The 20,403-nt window shown below is 39.5% G+C and overlaps 6 protein-coding genes across 6 annotated transcripts; 4 read left to right on the top strand and 2 right to left on the bottom strand.

The window, feature by feature from the left end:
• Positions 1-14: 14 nt before the first annotated feature.
• SGS1 (ATP-dependent DNA helicase SGS1) lies at positions 15-3,899 on the bottom strand (the record flags this gene model as incomplete). The annotated part of the gene is made up of 1 exon (XM_002499239.1): positions 15-3,899. One exon carries the CDS (start codon positions 3,897-3,899, stop codon positions 15-17), a length of 3,885 nt encoding a protein of 1,294 aa, XP_002499284.1.
• Positions 3,900-4,476: 577 nt separating this feature from the next.
• On the top strand, positions 4,477-6,861 carry GAL4 (galactose-responsive transcription factor GAL4; the record flags this gene model as incomplete). The annotated part of the gene is made up of 1 exon (XM_002499240.1): positions 4,477-6,861. The coding sequence occupies one exon, from the start codon at positions 4,477-4,479 to the stop codon at positions 6,859-6,861; it is 2,385 nt and encodes a 794-aa protein (XP_002499285.1).
• A 320-nt stretch (positions 6,862-7,181) lies between these two features.
• SPG5 (Spg5p) lies at positions 7,182-8,228 on the top strand (the record flags this gene model as incomplete). Its single annotated transcript, XM_002499241.1, has 1 exon — positions 7,182-8,228. The coding sequence occupies one exon, from the start codon at positions 7,182-7,184 to the stop codon at positions 8,226-8,228; it is 1,047 nt and encodes a 348-aa protein (XP_002499286.1).
• Positions 8,229-8,564: 336 nt separating this feature from the next.
• On the top strand, positions 8,565-11,681 carry GYP5 (GTPase-activating protein GYP5; the record flags this gene model as incomplete). The annotated part of the gene is made up of 1 exon (XM_002499242.1): positions 8,565-11,681. One exon carries the CDS (start codon positions 8,565-8,567, stop codon positions 11,679-11,681), a length of 3,117 nt encoding a protein of 1,038 aa, XP_002499287.1.
• A 125-nt stretch (positions 11,682-11,806) lies between these two features.
• On the bottom strand, positions 11,807-14,062 carry POX1 (acyl-CoA oxidase; the record flags this gene model as incomplete). Its single annotated transcript, XM_002499243.1, has 1 exon — positions 11,807-14,062. The coding sequence occupies one exon, from the start codon at positions 14,060-14,062 to the stop codon at positions 11,807-11,809; it is 2,256 nt and encodes a 751-aa protein (XP_002499288.1).
• A 1,254-nt stretch (positions 14,063-15,316) lies between these two features.
• Positions 15,317-20,263, top strand: CHC1 (clathrin heavy chain; the record flags this gene model as incomplete). The annotated part of the gene is made up of 1 exon (XM_002499244.1): positions 15,317-20,263. The coding sequence occupies one exon, from the start codon at positions 15,317-15,319 to the stop codon at positions 20,261-20,263; it is 4,947 nt and encodes a 1,648-aa protein (XP_002499289.1).
• Positions 20,264-20,403: the final 140 nt, after the last annotated feature.

Below are 20,403 nucleotides of genomic sequence, written 5' to 3' on the forward strand. Positions count from 1 at the left end.
TAATTCGTAATTATCTATCCTCTTCTTTTAAATCGCTTCTTGGAGTATGAAGACTTTGAAGCCCTACCAGTCCGTTGCGAAGGTTGTGATGGTTGAGTTGACCTCTGTTGGCTCATTCTTATTTGCCTTATAATTTCTTCATTCTGTTGACTCTCTGCAGAATCCATGGCGATAAATCTGGATGCAACTACACTGTTGTCAGGTAAACTCCCTTCACTTAGAACAATACTGTTACTTGCATTAATATCATTACCGCCACCTAAATTACTCCGACGTCTTCTTAACTCCATTATAGTTTTTCTGAACACTTTAAATTTTTTAGCATGACGAGGTCCTATTTCTGGCATGCTGGAAAATTCACTTTCACTTATGGGTAACTTCTTAGCCAATTTTCTCAATGCAGCATCAGGAATAAAATTTGTCACTGGTGGGTTCATTCTGTATCCTGCATTCATAGAAGCCTCTTTCAAAGTTTCATATGCATGTGTCAACTCACTTAATTCTTGGGTAGATTTCCATTCGTTTTCATTGTTCAGGGAAATCGGTTCCACTGTATGATTATCTCTTTTATTACCACCTAGATTAACAGTTCTACTGCTGATTCTTGAAGTCGATGATGACGGGGGGAGTGCATTAGAATCTAATCCTGAATTAGGTCTTGAACTCGACATGTTAAATTGCATTTGTACCGGCAAAGCCCCCCTCAAAAGTTCGCGAGCACGCTTACCCAATTTCACATAATTAGAGGCAAATCCACTATTGTTTACGATAGGATATTCTGCCAAAATACCTAAATTGATTAATTGAAAAAAAATTCTCTCCACGTCAGATTTGGGCATACTTTTACCAGCACCATGAAATTCTAATTCAGTGTGACCAGCTTGTACAATTTTTGAACTCCTTGAACCTTTGAAAATATCTTGGCAATAGATGAGTGTCACACGACTATCTTGTAACTCATCAACCAATTTAACAATTTTTTTAGCATCCTCTGTAACGTCTCTTTGCTCAGTGGCAACTTTGAAACTATTACAACAGTTATCACAATTTTTGTGACAGTCTTTAGCGTCGAATTCTTCGTTGAAATAGGAAAGTACTAATTTACGTCTACAATCGAGACCATTTTCACAATACATCATGACATTTTGCAGTTTGTTCAAATGCTTTTCCTTATTATCCTTATCCAAGTTTTTATCCTTTTGAATCATGGTTTGAATAGATCTAACATCTCTAAACGTGTAGTAAGTAATGCAAAATGAAGGTTTACCATCTCTACCAGCTCTACCAGTTTCTTGATAATAACCTTCTAAAGTACGAGGAACCGTGTAGTGATACACAAATCTCACATCAGCCTTATCGATACCCATACCAAATGCAACTGTAGCACAAATCACTTGTAAATCATCATTTTGCCAAGCTCGTTGTACATCTGACCTTTCATCTGGTTCCATGCCTGCATGATAGAACGCACATCTAATGCCATTGCGTTGTATTTGAGCCGCTGTCTGCTCACACGAATTTTTAGAATGACAATAAATGATTCCAGTTTGATTAGCAAACCTGGTGTTTATAGATTCACAGATTTCTGCAATGGTGTTTTTAGTCTTTCTTACAACCCCATAGAACAAATTCTTTCTATTGAAGCTTTGCTTTAAGAAGACGGGATCCTTAAGCTCCAAATTATGAATAACATCTAACCTAACTTGTTCACTTGCAGTTGCAGTAAGTGCCATCATTGGCACATGAGGGTATTCTCTTTTAAAATATTTCAGTTCCTTGTAATCCGGTCTAAAGTCATGACCCCAATTAGAGACACAATGAGCTTCATCCACCACTATTCGTGCCAATTTACCATCATTGTGGAGCTTCTTTATACCTCTTTTACATTGTTCTGACGCACTGATCATTTCAGGTGAAATGTATATGAGATCCAAGAGCCCATGTATAAATAGATTAAACGTTTGTCTCCTTTGATCAGCGGTACCTCTTGAACTGAACATACTCGCCTTGATGTTATTGTTCAGTAGATGTTCCACTTGATCTTGCATTAGTGAAATTAAAGGTGATATGACAATCGTCGTACCCCTAGTCTTACCTGACTTTACAATAGCGGGTAATTGATAACATAGCGATTTACCACCACCTGTAGGCATTAGCACAAATACATCTTTACCAGCTAGAGTAGAATTGACCGCTTGCAATTGGTTCGGTCTGAAACTTCTTAAGCCAAAACTTTGGTGTAAACGATAATCTACTTCATCAGACCACGCATAGCGAGGTTGTGGTTGATGTACAACAGCTTTGTCCTGATCCCCTTTAGCGATATCTCTTAATAAATCGTCGTCATCATCGTCAAGAATATCTTGTGATTTATGGATTTTGGTGATTAATTCTGGTGGATTCTCTTGTTTTACCATTATAGGCGTCGGCAGAAAATCTTCTTCCTCTAATTTACGTTCGTTAATTATCTTCAAGTCGTCGTCTAATTCCTTGATATCTGGAACTTGTGCCCTATTTTCTCTTTCTTCGTCAAATTTTTCCAGATCACTGTCTGATATGGCTTCAGCTTCCTCTTCTTCATTACCTTCACTCACTATTAGTTCTAAATCGGAATTTGATAAATTTGCATTCATATTTCTTACAAATGGCGCAACTCCATAATCGTTCATCATTGTATCCTCTACAATTTGATCTTTCTCAAAATCATCCTCAATTAAGTCTATACGTTCCACATTCTCATCTGCAGGTGATGTTTGTGTCATCTTAGGTTGTGGAGATGAAAGTATCATTTCAATGGAATCATTTTCGATGTCTTGTTTTTGGCTTTCACTGAGCCCGGGCCATTGAGAATCCTGGTAGGAACGATCTATACTGTCTCGAGCTTCTTCATCCATAACCACAAAATCTAAGTCACTTTGATCTACTTTATTTTCTGTTCCATCGTCGGACTTCAGGTAATTGGAATCAATATCATCTTCAGCATCCATAGTAACATCTGAAGCTTCTCCGTGGTTTTCTGCAACCCCCATCACATAGTCAAACGGATCATCATGGTCCGGAATCCGGTAGTTAACGTTATTTTCTCTATTTCGGAGATTTCTGGCGGCAATACTCCTCCGCGCTTGTTCTGATTCACTTTCCTGTTGACTCAATGGTGTCATCGTAGACGCCCTTTGCTGATCCTTTTGAGAGACTATCATGGGTTCCATGTCGTCATCATCTTCTTCGAGTACTTGAACTAATTCATTTTGCACAGGTTTTGATGAAAACAGTAGCGCTTCCGTCGCTGCCGGTTCCGGAGCTGCTGAAATCTCATCACCAGGATTCATCTCCTCTGGACTAGGAATAACTGTAGAATGAGTACGATCAGTAGATAAATTTGTATCGTTGGATTGTGATAAAATATCCAATTCCTCCTCTAGAGTTGTCATCTGTGACATCAACTTGGAAAGTTCAGGTTTGATCCCATCAACGATCTGTGTCCTCTTTGCATCCTCCGATAAAGAAGTTGACTCACTTATTCGACACCTTCGTAACAGTAATTTATTCTGAGATTTAAGACATCCAATCAACAGCCTCTGTAATTCACTTCTATCCCTTCTCTGTGTCGAATAATTTGGTACCTGCCTTGGTGCTGTCGGTAGCGGTGGTTGTTTCTGTTTCGATTGTGACTGTGATTCTCGCTGTGGCAGTTGAGTATCATTGTTAAAGCTACTCAAAGGTGTAATCGAACTAACTGATGTTTCTTGTGACACTTTATCTACCCTCGGCCTTTTATTCAATGTATTGCTATTAATGACTTTCAATGCAAGTTCCTTTTCCTCCTGTAAGCTATTAGTCTCCTTCAGCCACTTACATTCACTTCTTAAGTTATTTGATGGCTTGGAAACCATACTCATAGCCGCTGATCCCCTTCCCAATACTCCTTTTAACTGCTTTCCACCCTGAAGGATCTCAAACTCTTCATTAACTAAAATCACTTCTAAAGTTTTCGCTGTGTTTACCTTTCACCAAGACGACCTTCAAGAACTACTTCACACGTGAAACAGAGTAAAGATAACCAGTAAAACCAACCTAATGACGATCCGATAGCTTCTATTTGTCACCACTAAGCAGTTCTTGAGCATCATTTAGCCCCCCCTAGTCCTATTTCCCATGTCGTGCTTTCGTGGCATCGGGCATCTCTTACTCGTCGGTTCTTAACCATGCAAACGACGGATTTAACGACGTTAACACGATTACTACTATCATTGACACCTTCACATACTACCTACGACTGCATTAAAAGGTTTCTAGAGACCAGGACTACGATTTTACAGGCTCTTTGGATTTGTTCATTATGACACTTTGTAAATTCAAATTAAGGTCAACAAACCCTAGCAACTGAAAATATGTTCTAACTCTACTAGCAACAGAATTGGTTAAAAGATTCGTTCAGGATAAGGGTAATATTACATCTAGAGGTTTGGTTCAAAGATGAAGAGGCTGAATACTATCGATCATGCCTGCGATTCATGCCGTCAAAAGAAGCTGAGATGCTCCAAAGAAGAACCCAAATGTGCTAAATGTATACAGAATGGATGGGAGTGTTGCTACTCACCAAAGGCTAATAGGACGCCATTGACAAGGGCTCATATGACGAAAGTAGAGACTAAGTTAGACAGACTAGAGCAACTGTTTCGTGAGCTTTTCCCGGAGGAAGATTTGGACAAGGTGCTCAACGATCGGAATACGGGTCAGTTGAAGGAAAGGCTTAAAAGGTTCCTTGTGAGAAGAGCGAAAGGGGTTGGTAATGATCGTATGGATGATCACGAATCTGTTGGTATTGGCTTGGGCACCCATAGTGATAGTAACCAGGAGCACATTACAGAGGGTGAAGTACCCAAGGACCCCCTTAGGGGCTTCGATTGGGTAGAAGGTCAAGATATGCCCATCGGTAGTGACAGGGTTGGATTTATTGTTACGGATATCAGTAACAGTGGGTACTACGGTCAAGAGTGCCCCCGGCTTATCTTCAAAAAGCTGGGTATAGATTCAGTACCTCTTTTAACAACAAAAGCGTCATCTATAAATGCGGTCACTGATCCACATGCTTTATGTTCAAGAAATGTTACATCAAAATATGTGAAAGCTTACTTTGACAATTTCCATATTTATTATCCATTGATTGACACGCACATATTTCTAAAGTTATATGATAATCAAGCAGGCTTGAGATATGTTGATCAATGGCAGATTCTTTTCAACACCGTGCTGGCCATCGGTGCGTGGAGTTCAGAAGGTGAATCCACTGATGCAGATTTGTTCTATTACTCTAATGTTAAATCACATTTAAAGCCAAAAGTTTTCGAAGCGGGCTCTGTTACTTTAGTTATTGCATTCCATTTGTTATCCAGATATGCAGAGTGGAGACAAAACCCAAATACTGGTTACCTTTATCATGGTCATGCATTGAGAATGGCAATCTCCTTAGGGCTTCACAGGGATTTACCGCCTGAGGGAATCCCAGATGTCATCAAAGAGAGAAGACGCAGAATTTGGACTTGTCTCTATTCTCATGAAGTTCATTCGGCACTGCTGGACGGTAGGCCATTACAATACATGTTTTTCGATGACCAAGTCACTATCTCATTACCTAATTCAGTAGAGGATGAAAATACGTGGACAAAGGGTCCTTCCATCTACATGGGGGCCATTGAAACTGCCAAATTGCTGAAAGAGTTTGGTTATGTATGGTTCGTTGATTCTAAAATTACTACTTCTCGATGTCTTCAATTATGCCAGAGATTAGATGCGTGTCAAAAAGCAATGCCCAAATACTTACAAGCCGATGAACATTTAACAGGGCTGACTTATTACCTCAAGAAATACCCTTGGATTTCATTTATCAGATTTTATTTAAGATGGGAGCGGCAGTGGCTACAAATATATGTGCTTAGAAGGTTATTACAGTCCGAGGGCGCTTTAAAGGTAGAACCGAATTCCGAATTGGATAAGTGTGCAACGATGCTTTCAGACATAGCTCAAAAGACAATTTGGGGGGTTGCCAACTATCTCAACAATCATCATTTGACTTCCTTCTTTGCCTGGTACTGTACCTTCTATCTGTTTAATGCATCTTTAGTACCGTTGGCTCAGATTTACACGGGGACCGGTGATCGTCAGGAATCCTTGAACCAACTTTCGACATGCATTAGGCTGTTCAAACAATTGAAAGACTATAATTTATCTACCTGTGAGAAATACATCCACATCTTAGATCATCTATGTGATGGTGGTATGAACACAACTGACTCTGCTACTCGTGGCACAAATGTTGAAGTGAAAAAACAACAAACCACACATTCACCCCCTCTGCCAACTATGTCGAACGCACTCTCACCGTCAGTGAAATCAGCTGCTAGTCTTTCGGATTTGGAGAAATTATTTTCGAGTAGGACTCCGGTGCTTAACTTGAGAGTCCCTTCTCAACCAGCGCAGTACCCGACACAACCGGTACAATTACCGCAAGTATCGCCAATAATTCCTAGTACAACTGCGGCTTCAAATGCTTCAAACATGCCACAACCACCTTCCCAACTAATTAGGCAAACAACCCCCGCGGCTTCCTTGCCGGGAAATGAATGCTCACCATCGGGATCTACTACTACGACCACTGCTCCCAACAGTGCTATAAAGACAGGTCATCCCCTTGATAACGAAGGCCCGTTTTGGACAGATCAAGCGGCGTACAATGCATTCGGTCTCACCTCTTCCTTGTTTAATACTACGACGATGGACGATGTTTACAATTTTTTGTTTGACGAGGAGGATCACACACCACCCAAATCTAAATCTTGGCAAGACAGTGATAGACATTAAAGATGGTACTTGGAAGAGAAATAGTCCATTATCATCAGAGTTCTTAATATAAAAACATTCTATCACGTGATTTAAGCTTTCGGTGAAGTTGGAGAAATTGAGCCCTAATTAGGGCTCAATTATATAAAAGGTGTCTGGAACAATCGGCTGTAACCACTAATAATGCTAGTAGCTAAACTCACTACAACAAATACAAATCAAGCACCTGTTGGTATAACGATCTAAAGGAATAGTTTCATTTGACGATTCAACTTTTCATATTCTTCTAAATAGTTTTAGTCTGCTGAAGTTGTCAAAGACTGAGATATTTACCCTTCAATATGGCACTGAACAGTTGGAGGCAGTGGGCAAAACTCACTAAGAAACAGTTGCGACAGCTGGGAAGAGTCATTGATGAAGAGTTAGGTGGTGTTATTGAACGAAATCTACCTCGCCCTAATGGTAGATTAGTTAAGGTACCAGTTCCAGTACCAGTTAGACAAGCACCTCCAAAATTCCGTGCTAGTGCCACTACGGTGAGCACTAGAGGTTATCATCAAAGCGCTCATCAGTTTGTCCGTTCCAGATTGGTCCGAACTGATATTAGGTTAGTTAAATCGGTCCCCAGAGTTACTATGTTTTCATCTGCTCCCAGAGTTCCTAATGGTGTTCCCCGTGGCCTCTTCACTAATTGGAATATAATTGGTAGAAATGCAGGCCAAAGAATGTATTCTACGGCATCTATAAAGTTTACCCATGAAGCTGTTAACAACATGGCTGTTTCGCTACGTTGTTTTTTCAATTCATTAGATGGGTTAATACCTCCAAACAATGGAAGCCAGTTATCTGGTAGGTTCCCAGGACCTGTTCATGGTCAAGCTAAGTTATCCTCAAGAGATGTTTCTTTAATTCGTGATATGGAGCTTTTTGAAATGATTAAATACCATAAGAACGAGGCTCTTTTGGCTGAAGGTGAAGAAACTGTAGGTGCCTACGTGGAATTCAAAGCTCCTCAATTGGACATGAATAAAGCCATTCCTCAAAAGACTTTTGCTAATTCCCTAGCTCTTGATGTATGGAGAGACGAAATTTGGAACTACACAAATGAGCTCAAGATATTAGAACGCAATGTCCGACGAATATACGAAAATTATGGGTCCTTACCGATTACCACGACCAAGGACTCTATTCGTATTCATTTCCCAACTTTAACTATGCTTGAGACCGACAAGTTGATAACAGAATTAGAGATTACGATGGGGAATGTGTATCCTGACCCCCAAGGGCCTCCAAGTGATATTCTGTCGAATCTCGATGTCAGTAGCGACTCGGACTTTTCATCAGTACTATCACCGTCAATCTCTAACGAGGCGTTTTCATTAGTTTGATGAAAGTATGGATTGACATGAATTTTATGCGGTTTTTATATTTTTATTTTATCAATGGTGTTCCAAGGTTATTTGCTTACTGTTTTTATTATTTTTGTCTGTTTAACACATATATGTAACTAAATTCGTGATGGTTACTGAATCGTGGCTCATCTTCTAAATCGAAGCATTCTTGTTAGAAGAATTCTTGAATTTTTGTGAAGCTCATTAACTTCCTTTTTTTTCTCATTTTTCTTGGACATCGAACTTTTTTCCAAGGCAAGCCCAGTCGAAAATAGTCTTTAGTACAAGAAACTCCAGCAGATCATCGACACTTAACAGATCATCAGACATAAAATGGGTAAAAAAAAAGGAAAGAAGTCTTCTGCTGCTGCTAATAAAGCTCCTAAAAATTCGAAAGATACAGTAACTGAAACCCCAGTTATCGAAAGACCTGTTGAAGAGACTGCAAACGATAAAATAGAACTTAAAGATGAGTCAGGGGAGAATTTGGATTCTCTTGATGATTTGAATGAGACTACTGAAAATTTCCAAAATGAAGAAATAACTAGTGAGAATCCTTCATCAGAATTCATTCCTGTTAAACCGGAGGCTCCATTTGACCAGGCCAGCGCTCAAAGTTCTGCGGAAGTGAAGCCTTTATTCGCCGACGAATCAGGGCAAGATGAGAAGACTGAATCGAAAAGGGAGAAACTGGTGAAGCCCGAAGAACCTTCTACTCAACCTCTACATATTCAAAAACCTGCTACTCCTGTGACGCAATCACCAGTTCAAGATTTCGGTACATTTAAACCAAATTCACCACCTCCGGTTCCATCTCGCAGACCTGCATCCAGCACTCATGGGCAACACAAACATGAAGAAGAAAAATCTACTGATGAGGCTTCTTCACCTTGTCCTAATCCACTGCCTATAGATACGAATGCAGGAGTCTCGAGATCAGGTAGTTATTCCAGTAAACCTACCTCTCCACGTCCTAAACCACCCTCTGTAGAAGGATCTCCTGTATCAGAAGCTGCATTCAAAGGAGCTTCCAGTGGATTTTCATCAGCACGTCCAGTTCCACCTACGCCTACAGTGGATTCCCCATCTGCCCCCGGTATTAATGCACATAAAGAAGAACATTCCAGGAAACCTATATCACCAGCTCTTCCACCAAGGAACTCGTTGCATAGTACTACAACTGTTAAAGAATACTCACGTCATGATTCAGAAGAAGTACCGGGATTAAGGTCATTCCACAAAGTACCTACTAAGGAGAAAGATAATCAAAAGCCCGAACAAAGGGTCCATAATAATGGCTTTGGAGGTTTAAACCTTGTGTCGCCCACTCCGATTACTCTATCAGAGGAAACACAAATGCAAGAATCAGAGGAACCTAAGACAGCAGGTATGATGAACATGGATCTGAACGATGCTACAGAAGCTGCTACGCCGGAAAGACTAGCTACACCTGCAAAATTGGACAGATCTAAGGAATTTGAAAAGAGTGTAGGTGAAGGTGACGCAAAAGGTAGTCTAACGTCACACGTAAGTCCCAGCAAAAGACCAGAAACTCAGTCCCCTATTTCACCACCTCTACCTGCAAGAGGAACCTCTATCAAAAGACGTTCAATTCCACCACCATTAGAACAGGAGATGCAATCTGATGAATTTAGGAAAAGTTTGGCTTTTGCGCATGCTCGTGATACAAAGGGGACACCGCCACCGATCAACCGGTCAAAGAGACTTGAGTCTGCAGCTGAGATCAATTTGATTGCAAATAGGTTTAAGGAAACTCGCCAATCATATCAAACTGAAGATGAGGCCTCGAGGGAGAACATTGAAAAGGGACAAAGTGCATTGAAATCTTCATTCTCTACATTTTTGGAAAGTCTTCCAGCTACACCAGTAACGCCCAGTGGTAAATTTGAAGATCCTCAAACGCCAGAATTAGGTGTTACACCAAGTGCTCAGACAGAATTGGGGGAAGACGAATTACATCTTCTAAAAACCGATTGGTCCTTTTGGACTCAAGTAGTCAATGATTTTGGATCTGTAGCTGCTAATCCTGAGAAATTAGAGCAAAAAATTACCGATGGTATACCACAGCAGATTCGCGGTATCATCTGGCAATTAATTGCAAATTCCAAATCTGTGGAATTTGAAGTTATTTACAACACTTTACGTGATACCGAATCACCACATGAGAGTAGTATTCGTAGAGACATGAAGCGTACTAAGTTTATCCCTGAAAACAAATTTGAGAATCTTTTCAATGTGATTAAAGTTTATTCTGTTTTTGATCCTGATGTTGGTTATACTCAAGGTATGGCCTTTATAGTCACACCTCTATTGTTAAACACAGATACTGAAGCTGAAGCATTCGGTCTCTTGGTAAGATTAATGAAGGGTTACGGATTGCGTAGGATGTATTTGCCGGAAATGCCGGGGTTAATGTTAATGCTTTATCAGTTCGATAGGTTGCTTGAGGAGAATTCACCACAATTGTACAACCATTTAACCAGACAAGGTGTTCGTTCATCCATGTATGCAACACAATGGTTTTTAACTTTCTTTGCATACAAATTTCCATTAGAATTTGTTTTAAGAATCTACGATATTGTATTTGTGGAGGGTATGGAATCCTTCTTAAAATTCGCTGTGAATTTAATGTTAAAAAATATTGATAGTTTATTGGACTTACAATTCGATAAACTTTTAGATTTCTTAAAGGATGAACTATTTTTCTACTATTTGAAAGCTAATGTTGAACAGAGAAAGATGGAGACAGATGACGACGGTTCCGTATTCAAAAAAGAAATTAGCTCTATTGAGTCACCTCAAAAGCGGATCAGAACCGAGGATGAAGAATACGATGTAGATCAGTTTGTTCACGATGCTATGAATCATGTACACATTACTCCAATTTCGTTACGCAGGTACGCTTCAGAATACGACGAAATCCATGAAATTGAACAACAGAAAGAAGCCCAATATGAATCTATGAGAATTAAAAACCAGCAATTACACAAGGAAGTTCGTAAATTGGAAAGCAGTTACACGCTTCTGAACAGAGAGCATGTTGACATTGCCAATGAATTGATTAAAAACCGACTTAAAATTGAGACTTTAAGTGATGAAAACAATGATATGAAGATTACTATTCTCGAATTACGTAAACAATTAGAGGAAATTGGTAGAAAACAAACATCACCATCACCAGACAATGAATTACCGTCTGATATTAGACATGATTTGAACAGAACTATTAAGCGTAATGCAGAAGTAATGAATGAAAATTTAAGGTTACAAGATAGAGTTACTGAATTGGAAAGATCATTGGCAACTTTAAAGACTAAGCAAGTGGTTTCGGCTACTAGCAATACAGCAGGTAACACTCCAAAGTTAACCAACGGCTGGTCTGGATTCAAGAAAGTCTTTAAGAAAGAGGAAGCCAATCACCCTAAATGAGTAAAAATGATAATAGTAACGATATTGTTCATCATACTGAGTTTTTCTTCATGTTAGCGTCACTTAACTCAACGGCTAAAAAAATAATAATAAAATGCATATAACATATAGTTGTCTTAATTCATTCATTTACCTAATCTTTCGATAATTTCACTTCTAGGGGATCCACCCAATGCATGATCAAACTCACTACCTCTTGCCAGCAATCGGGTGAATAGATCAGCGTTAGGTGGTACACCAGCACCATCAGCTTCGGCAGGGTTTTGTTTGATGATTTCACTGAAATAGTTGTGGTAAATATCACCATCAAAATAGCCAATTGGGGCGTTAATCATATCATCTGGTAATTTAAAAGCATCAGTCAAAGGAATAATCGATTTTCTCACCTTCTGTAATAGTTCCAACAATTTGGGTTGTACTGTTTGAGAGATCTGATCTGGTGTAAAGACTTTGAATTGTTGAAATTCACCAGAATGCTTATCAATGAAATACAGTGAGAACAATTTGTAAATGTCCCATAAAGCTGCCTCTGAAGCAGCGTCTGTCACATGAGAGTCTTGAGGGTTCTTCAGCTTCTCGTAGTATGCCTGCAACATAGAATGTAGTGAGTGGAATTTGGAGACAAGAACTAGCAATTTGGCTACACTATCCAAATCTTTCGTAACATCTATTAATCTGGCAATGTGATCCAAAAATTTCACTAACGCAATTGCCCAAACTTTGGTGTAATCTTGCAGTTGACGTAATGAAGCGGTTTCTTGACCAGTTAAAACAGCACGAACAAATGATGGTTCCAAGTAGTCAAAGGAACCGGAATCCAAACTTCTGTCAAAAACGCCACGTCTAGATGCTGCAAATTTTTTCAAAATTGATTTAGCGCTGGATAGTGATAGAATGTTATTATCACCTTCCCAAGTACACTGTACTACCCAATCGTCATACCCTTTACCAAAAGCATTGTAACTGGAATAACCTTGGCCACCGCAAGATTGTCTCAATTGATCGATAAGTTCAGCCACCAGCCAAGTGTTGGTAGCTTTTAAACTTGCACTATCAATAAATAAGTTTTTCAATTTTTTGCTTACTATGGCTAAACCTGTCTTATCAAAAGTAGCTGGTGAAGAGACTTTGTACAACTCGTCAAGGATGGAATAATATTGATCCATCAATTTGAATGCCACAGGTGAAACCAAATATGGAACGGCGATTTGAGGTAAAACACGGTATTGGTGCAACGGGTAATCAATCAATTGAGTTTCTGGTTGTTTCGGTTTAGCAAATTGTTGTCTACCAACAGCGTATCTAGCACCAATTATTGCAAATTTAGATCCAAAGCGGAAGGAATCCATAACCATGTTAACTCTACCGCTCAATAATGCAGAGTAACCTGAGATTTGATCTAATTGAGGTTGAGTTTTAACGGTAGCCTTACCATTGGGAGCCTTTGATGGTATCACTTGGGTAAATCTACTCAGCATGTATTCGCGAGGAATAACCACATTATGGAATTGAATCCAACCATTGTCGATACCATTACGACCCATCTTATGACCAATATCACCAATAGCGATACCGGGCAACAATTGGAAAGTTTCAGGGTTCCTTAGAGGAACGACAAACGTTTTAACGCCATAGTCCTTACCTTCCACTATTAAACGTGCATAAACGGAACAATGGGTAGCAGAATTAGCTGCACCACCAATCCAAAATTTAGTTGCTGGTAAATTAGGAGTCAATAATGTAAAAGTATCGCTATCTGGGTTATAGGTAGCTTTTGTCTGTAGACGAGCAACATTGGAACCATGGCCTAATTCAGTCATACCGAAGCAACCATAGATTCCCTTCATGAAACTGGAACCACGTTCCTGTAACCAGTAATGAATTTGTTCATTGGTACCGTTACCCTTAATACAATTGCCAAATAAGCCTAGATGGACCCCTACACGAGTACCCAACTGTGGATCGATGTTATGTAAAAGTGACAATCTTCTGTCGAATATTGACAAATCTTTATTACTAAGAGCAGGTAATTTGGACTCAGTATCCCTTTGCAAATCCTCGATTAAATCATTACCTTTAAAATGTTTTCTAGCCGTTTTAATATCATGTTCCATATATAGAGCCAATCTGGCAATCTTACGAGCTGTGACGGCCCTTTCTTCTCGCTTTGATCTGTCATACATGGATGAGTCTGTCTTTAAAATTGGATCCTTGACAATTTCTTGGATCAGTGCCTGCGCTTGATCACGTCTCTCTGGTGAAGATTCTAAAAATGCATTGATCTGATCCACATCAACACGGGAATTTGATCTCTCACTTTGAATTAATTTCTGTGGTTTAAATGCTGCACATTCCTGATTAACCGTTGAACTTTTTGTCATATCTTGGGATTCTATGTTTTTAATATCCTCGTATCTTTTAAATCGAAAAAGAAGACAGAAGAACCTTAATCTGATATTCTTAGATCATTTGATCTTTTATATGACTTCTCTTATTTTCCCTGACGGCTCTTGTCCTCGCATAGCCGCTGTGGGGATATTTAGGTACCCCACCGTCAGCAACTTGATTACCCCAAGAGAACCTTGGAGGGGACAGGAAAACATCCGATTTTAGCCGCCGTTAGTCCTTCCTCCCGAAAAAGGGAGAATGAATAGCGCCGCCATGTCGCGTTTCCCCACTTTCCTACTGCTCCTTTGTTCTTATTCCCGCGTGCCTTTCGTCCGCGGGAAAATAAACTAACACCGAAAATTGAGTTCTTCGGATGTTGTACGTTGCTCTCCGGAAAATAATAGGGGCGAAAAGACAGCGGCTAATATGCACCAGTTGTAATAGCTTGGAATCCTCGGCGGCAAACTAAAAGATAAACACATTTGGTTATAGAAAGTATCAGAAGAAAGTTACCTGACCCGGAAAATATCTAGTGATGTATATACAATGTGGAATCTGCGGTACATGCTAATGGGGGAGTCAAAACAATCTAGGGGCTTTTCAGGAATTGAAATCTTAAGAGAGAACAATGAGCGAGATGTGTTAGGCGCTTATATACCGGGTTCTAAAAAAATTGTTAGGGATGTGTACTTCCATACGAAAAGGTTCCTAGGCGTCGGCGGCTAAGACAGTTTACAAAATATCATAAGAGAAACCTGAAGTTATATGTGGTTCAAATACCAAAGACTTCGACTGGGCGTGAAACAACCACTTAAAATGTATAGTCTAGGGTCATGTGAAAGACACATGGTTAGCAGCGCCCTGCTCGTATATGGCGATTATTATTCAAAAAAGGAGATCGACCGGGTAACATGCTGCCAAAATGAAAAGTGACCAAAAAGAATCAACAACACCAGAGGTGTTAAAGGTGTTACCTAGAGCACACCTATATCGAAACAAATCCAAGGTTAAGTCAATTCTCGGACAAAAAAGAAGGGCTTTGATCAAAATACATTTGAATTGCACTTGACTACTGAATTGATCCAGAAACCCTTCCTCTCTGGCGTTTTGTTGCAATAGTGTTAGTTCTTGTTTCCCGCCTCTGTTTTATCCCCCCTCCTCAATCTATTCTCTTAATAAATTCAAGAGAATAGTTTTCGATTGATTATAAAAAGGACTATAGAATATTAAATTATACCACACGCTTTATGAGTGATCTGCCCATTGAATTTACAGAACTGGCAGATCTAACGTCGTTAGGAATTTCCCCTCAATTCCTCGACTTTAGATCAACAACTTTTGAATCGGATCATTACGTGACAATTAGAGAGACTAATGATGGTGTTAATTCCGTTGCAATTGTCGATTTAGCTAATAATAACAATGTTATTCGGAAAAATATGGGTGGTGACTCTGCTATTATGCATCCATCCCAAATGGTTATTTCAGTTAGAGCCAACGGTACAATTGTTCAAATCTTTAATTTAGAGACGAAATCAAAATTAAAATCCTTCACACTTGATGAACCTGTATTGTTTTGGAAATGGTTAAATGAAAAGACACTTGGTTTGGTTACCGCCAGGTCAATTTTGATTTCTCATGTTTTTGATGGAAATGTTGGTGCAAAACCTCAGCTTTTAACGATAAGGCACGCTAGTTTAAACAATACTCAAATTATCAACTTTGTTACTAATAAAAATGAAGATTGGTTTGCAGTTGTTGGTATTTTACAAGAAAATGGTCGTATTGCTGGTAAGATTCAATTGTACTCTAAGCAACGTAACATTTCTCAGGCTATCGATGGTCACGTGGCCATCTTTGCCAATATCCTATTGGATGGTAACGTGAATCCAGTACAGGTTTTCGTCACTGGTAACAGAAATGTCCAGACTGGTGCTGGTGAACTAAGAATTATTGAAATTGAACATGATAATTCATTACCAGTTAGTTATCAAAAGAAAACTGTGGATATTTTCTTTCCACCAGATGCAGTTAACGATTTCCCCATTGCGGTTAAAGTTTCTGAAAAATATGGTGTTGTTTACTTGTTGACCAAGTACGGGTTCATCCATCTATATGAATTGGAAACCGGTACTAACCTTTTCGTCAACAGAATCACCGCGGAATCCGTTTTCACAGCAGCTTCTTATGACAACCAAAATGGTATCTGTTGTATCAATAAAAAGGGTCAAGTTTTAGCGGTTGAAATATCCACATCTCAAATAGTATCTTACATTTTGAACAAATTGTCCAATGTTTCATTAGCTTTAACGGTTGCATCCAGAGGTGGATTGCCAGGTGCTGATGGTTTGTTCCAGAAGCAATTTGAATCGCTATTGTCCCAAGGTGATTATCAAGGTGCCGCTAAAGTTGCTGCTTCTTCAAATCAATTGAGAAACCAAAATACCATTAACAGATTGAAAAACGTTCAAGCGGCACCAGGTGCAATTTCTCCTATTCTTTTGTATTTTTCAACTCTTTTAGATAAGGGTAAATTGAACAGAGATGAGACTATCGAATTGGCAAAACCTGTTTTACAACAGGACAGAAAGCAGTTGTTCGAAAAATGGTTGAAAGAGGATAAGTTGGAGTGTTCTGAACCATTAGGTGATATTGTTAAACCATTCGATACTACTTTGGCTCTAGCTTGTTATTTGAGAGCTGGTTCACATGCGAAGGTTGTTTCCTGTTTGGCTGAATTGCAACAATTCGACAAAATTACTGCTTACTGTCAAAAGACCGGATTCCAACCTAACTTCTTGGTGTTGATTTCTTCTTTAATTCGCTTTTCTCCAGACAGAGCCGCTGAATTCGCAATCTCCTTGTTGCAAAACCCAGAGACTGCATCTCAATTAGAAATTGAGAAAATCGCCGATTTGTTCTTCTCTCAACAACATGTCCAACAGGGTACTTCGTTGTTGTTGGACGCTTTGAAGGGAGACACTCCTAACCAAGGTCATTTGCAGACTCGTGTTTTAGAAGTCAACTTGACGCATGCACCTCAAGTTGCAGACGCTATTTTGGGTAATAACATCTTCTCTCATTATGATAAGCCTACTATTGCATCTCTATCTGAAAAGGCAGGCTTGTATCAAAGAGCCTTAGAAAACTATACGGATATCAAGGACATCAAGAGATGTATTGTACACACCAATGCTTTACCGGTGGATTGGTTAGTGGCTTACTTCGGTAAGTTGAATGTGGAACAATCCTTGGCTTGTTTGAGAACTTTAATGGAAAATAATTTGCAATCGAACATTCAAATCGTCATTCAAGTTGCCACCAAATTTTCCGACCTAATTGGTTCCAGCGTTTTAATCAAACTATTTGAAGAATACAGAGCCACTGAAGGTTTATACTACTACTTGGCATCATTGGTTAACTTGACTGAGGACAAGGATGTCGTCTACAAATACATTGAATGTGCTGCCAAATTGAATCAGTACAAGGAGATTGAAAGGATTGTCAAGGATAACAATGTCTATGACGCCGAAAAGGTAAAGAACTTTTTGAAGAACGCTGAATTGGAAGATCAAATCCCATTGATCATTGTTTGTGACCGTTTCGACTTTGTCCACGAATTGGTCTTGTACTTATACAAGACTCGTAACATGAAATTCATTGAGGCATTCGTGCAACAAGTAAATCCATCCAAGACACCACAAGTTGTTGGTGCTTTGTTGGATGTTGATTGTGATGAAGATTTCATCAAAGGTCTATTGCAATCTGTTTTTGGCCAAGTTTCCATTAAGGAATTGACTGAAGAAGTCGAGAAAAGAAATAGATTGAAATTATTGCTTCCTTTCTTAGAGCAAACTTTGGCACAAGGTGCTCAGGACCAAGGTGTCTACAATGCTTTGGCTAAGATATACATCGATTCTAACAATGCTCCTGAGAAGTTCTTGAAAGAGAATGACCAGTACAATACCTTGGATGTTGGTCACTACTGCGAAAGAAGAGACCCATACTTGGCTTACATCGCCTATGAAAAGGGTACCAATGATGAGGATTTGATTAGAATTACCAATGAAAACAGCATGTACAAATACCAAGCTAGGTACTTGTTGAAGCGTTCAGATTCTGAATTGTGGAATACTGTGTTGAATTCTGATAACGTTCACAGGCAGCAATTGATTGAAGCGGTCATTTCTGTTGGTATTCCTGAATTGACCGACCCTGAACCTGTCTCTTTGACCGTTCAAGCTTTCATGAGCAATGGGTTAAAGATCGAATTGATCGAATTGTTAGAAAAGATCATTTTAGAGCCTTCGACTTTCAGCGACAACGTAGCCTTACAGGGATTGTTGTTATTATCAGCCATCAAATATGAACCTTCCAAGGTTGCTTCTTACATTGAAAAGTTGGAAAAATATGATGCCAATGAAATTGCTCCATTGTGTATTTCCCACGGTTTAACCGAGGAGGCCTTCGAAATTTATGAAAAGCATGAAATGCCAGAAAAGGCTTTGAAGGTTTTGATTGAAGACGTCATGAACTTGGACAGAGCTCAGACCTATGTTGAAAAGGTCAACACACCAGGCCTATGGTCTCAACTTGGTACCGCACAGCTGGATGGTCTCCGTATTCCAAGTGCCATTGAATCCTACATCAAGGCCGAGGACCCATCCAACTACGAAAACGTGATTGAAGTTGCCGAGAAAGAGGGTGATTATGAGGAATTGTTGCCATATTTGACCATGGCAAGGAAATCCTTGAAAGAACCAAAGATTGACGGTTCTTTGATTTTGGCTTATGCTAGCTTGGGTAAGGTCCACGAAATTGAAAACTTGCTTTCTGGTCCAAACGTTGCTGATCTGGAAGATGTTGGTGACAGGTTGATGGACATCAAGAACTACAAGGCTGCTAAGTTATGTTACGCTAGTGTTTCCAATTACTCTAAATTGGCTTCTACATTGGTCTATTTAGATGATTATCAAGCTGCTGTTGATACCGCCAGAAAGGCATCCAATATCAGAGTTTGGAAGTTGGTTAACGATGCCTGTATTGACCGAAAAGAATTTAGACTTGCTCAAATTTGTGGTCTGAATTTGATCATTCATGCTGAGGAGTTAGGTGAGCTTGTTGAGAAGTACGAATCCAACGGTTACTTCGACCAAGTCATATCTTTGTTTGAAGCTGGTCTTGGTTTGGAAAGAGCCCATATGGGTATGTTCACCGAATTGGCCATTTTGTATTCGAAGTACGAACCATCTAAGACTTACGAGCATTTGAAATTGTTCTGGTCTAGAATCAATATTCCAAAGGTCATCAGAGCTGTTGAAGAGGCACACTTGTGGAATGAGTTGGTATTTTTGTATGCTCATTACGATGAATGGGACAATGCCGCCTTGACTATGATTGATAAATCTGCGAAGAACTTGGATCACTCCTATTTCAAGGAGGTTATTGTCAAAGTTTCCAACTTGGAGATTTATTACAAGGCGATCAACTTTTACGTCACTGAACATCCATCTCTTCTTGTCGATTTGTTGGCGGTTTTAACTCCAAGATTGGATATTCCAAGAACTGTCAAGTTGTTTGCCAAATCTGACAACTTACCATTGATCAAGCCTTTCTTGGTCAACGTTTTGCCTAAGAATAACTCTGTGGTAAATCAAGCTTGCCACGATTTGATGATCGAAGAAGAGGATTACAAAGCGTTGCAAGATGCTGTTGATTCTTACGATAAATTCGATCAACTAGCTCTAGCTGCTCGTTTGGAAAGTCATGAATTAATTTTCTTCAAGAAGATTGCTGCATTGTTGTACCGTAGGAACAAAAAATGGGCTAAGAGTTTGTCTATTTTGAAAGAAGAAAAACTTTGGAGGGATGCTATTGAAACTGCTGCCATTTCTGGTGACAGCAAGGTCGTTGAAGATTTGCTGACCGACTTTGTTGAAACTGAAAACAAGGAATCCTTTGTGGCTCTATTGTACACGGCATATCACCTGGTCAGATACGATTTCGTTTTGGAGATATCCTGGTTGCATAATTTGGGTGACTTGAGTAAGCCTTATGAAATTTCTGTTCAGAAGGAACATACTGATGCCATCAAGAAGTTGTCCGATGAACTGGTTCAGAAGGGTTCTGTGTCTGAGGGTCCTGCTGATGGTCAACCTTTGATGTTGACTAACGGTGCTCCAGGTCTCTTTTAAATCCTGAGGTGATACTGCAGTAGTTTCATGTCACATTCCTAAAGATTTGAGGGGATCTGTGGTTTGAGACGTGTTGGTGCTTGGTACATTTTTGGGCTTTGATCTTCCAAGAACGATAATAAGGGAGTCAAGTAAAAATG

This window comes from Zygosaccharomyces rouxii (genome assembly GCF_000026365.1).
Source record: "Zygosaccharomyces rouxii strain CBS732 chromosome E complete sequence".
In the NCBI taxonomy this organism is placed as follows: Eukaryota; Fungi; Ascomycota; class Saccharomycetes; order Saccharomycetales; family Saccharomycetaceae; genus Zygosaccharomyces; species Zygosaccharomyces rouxii.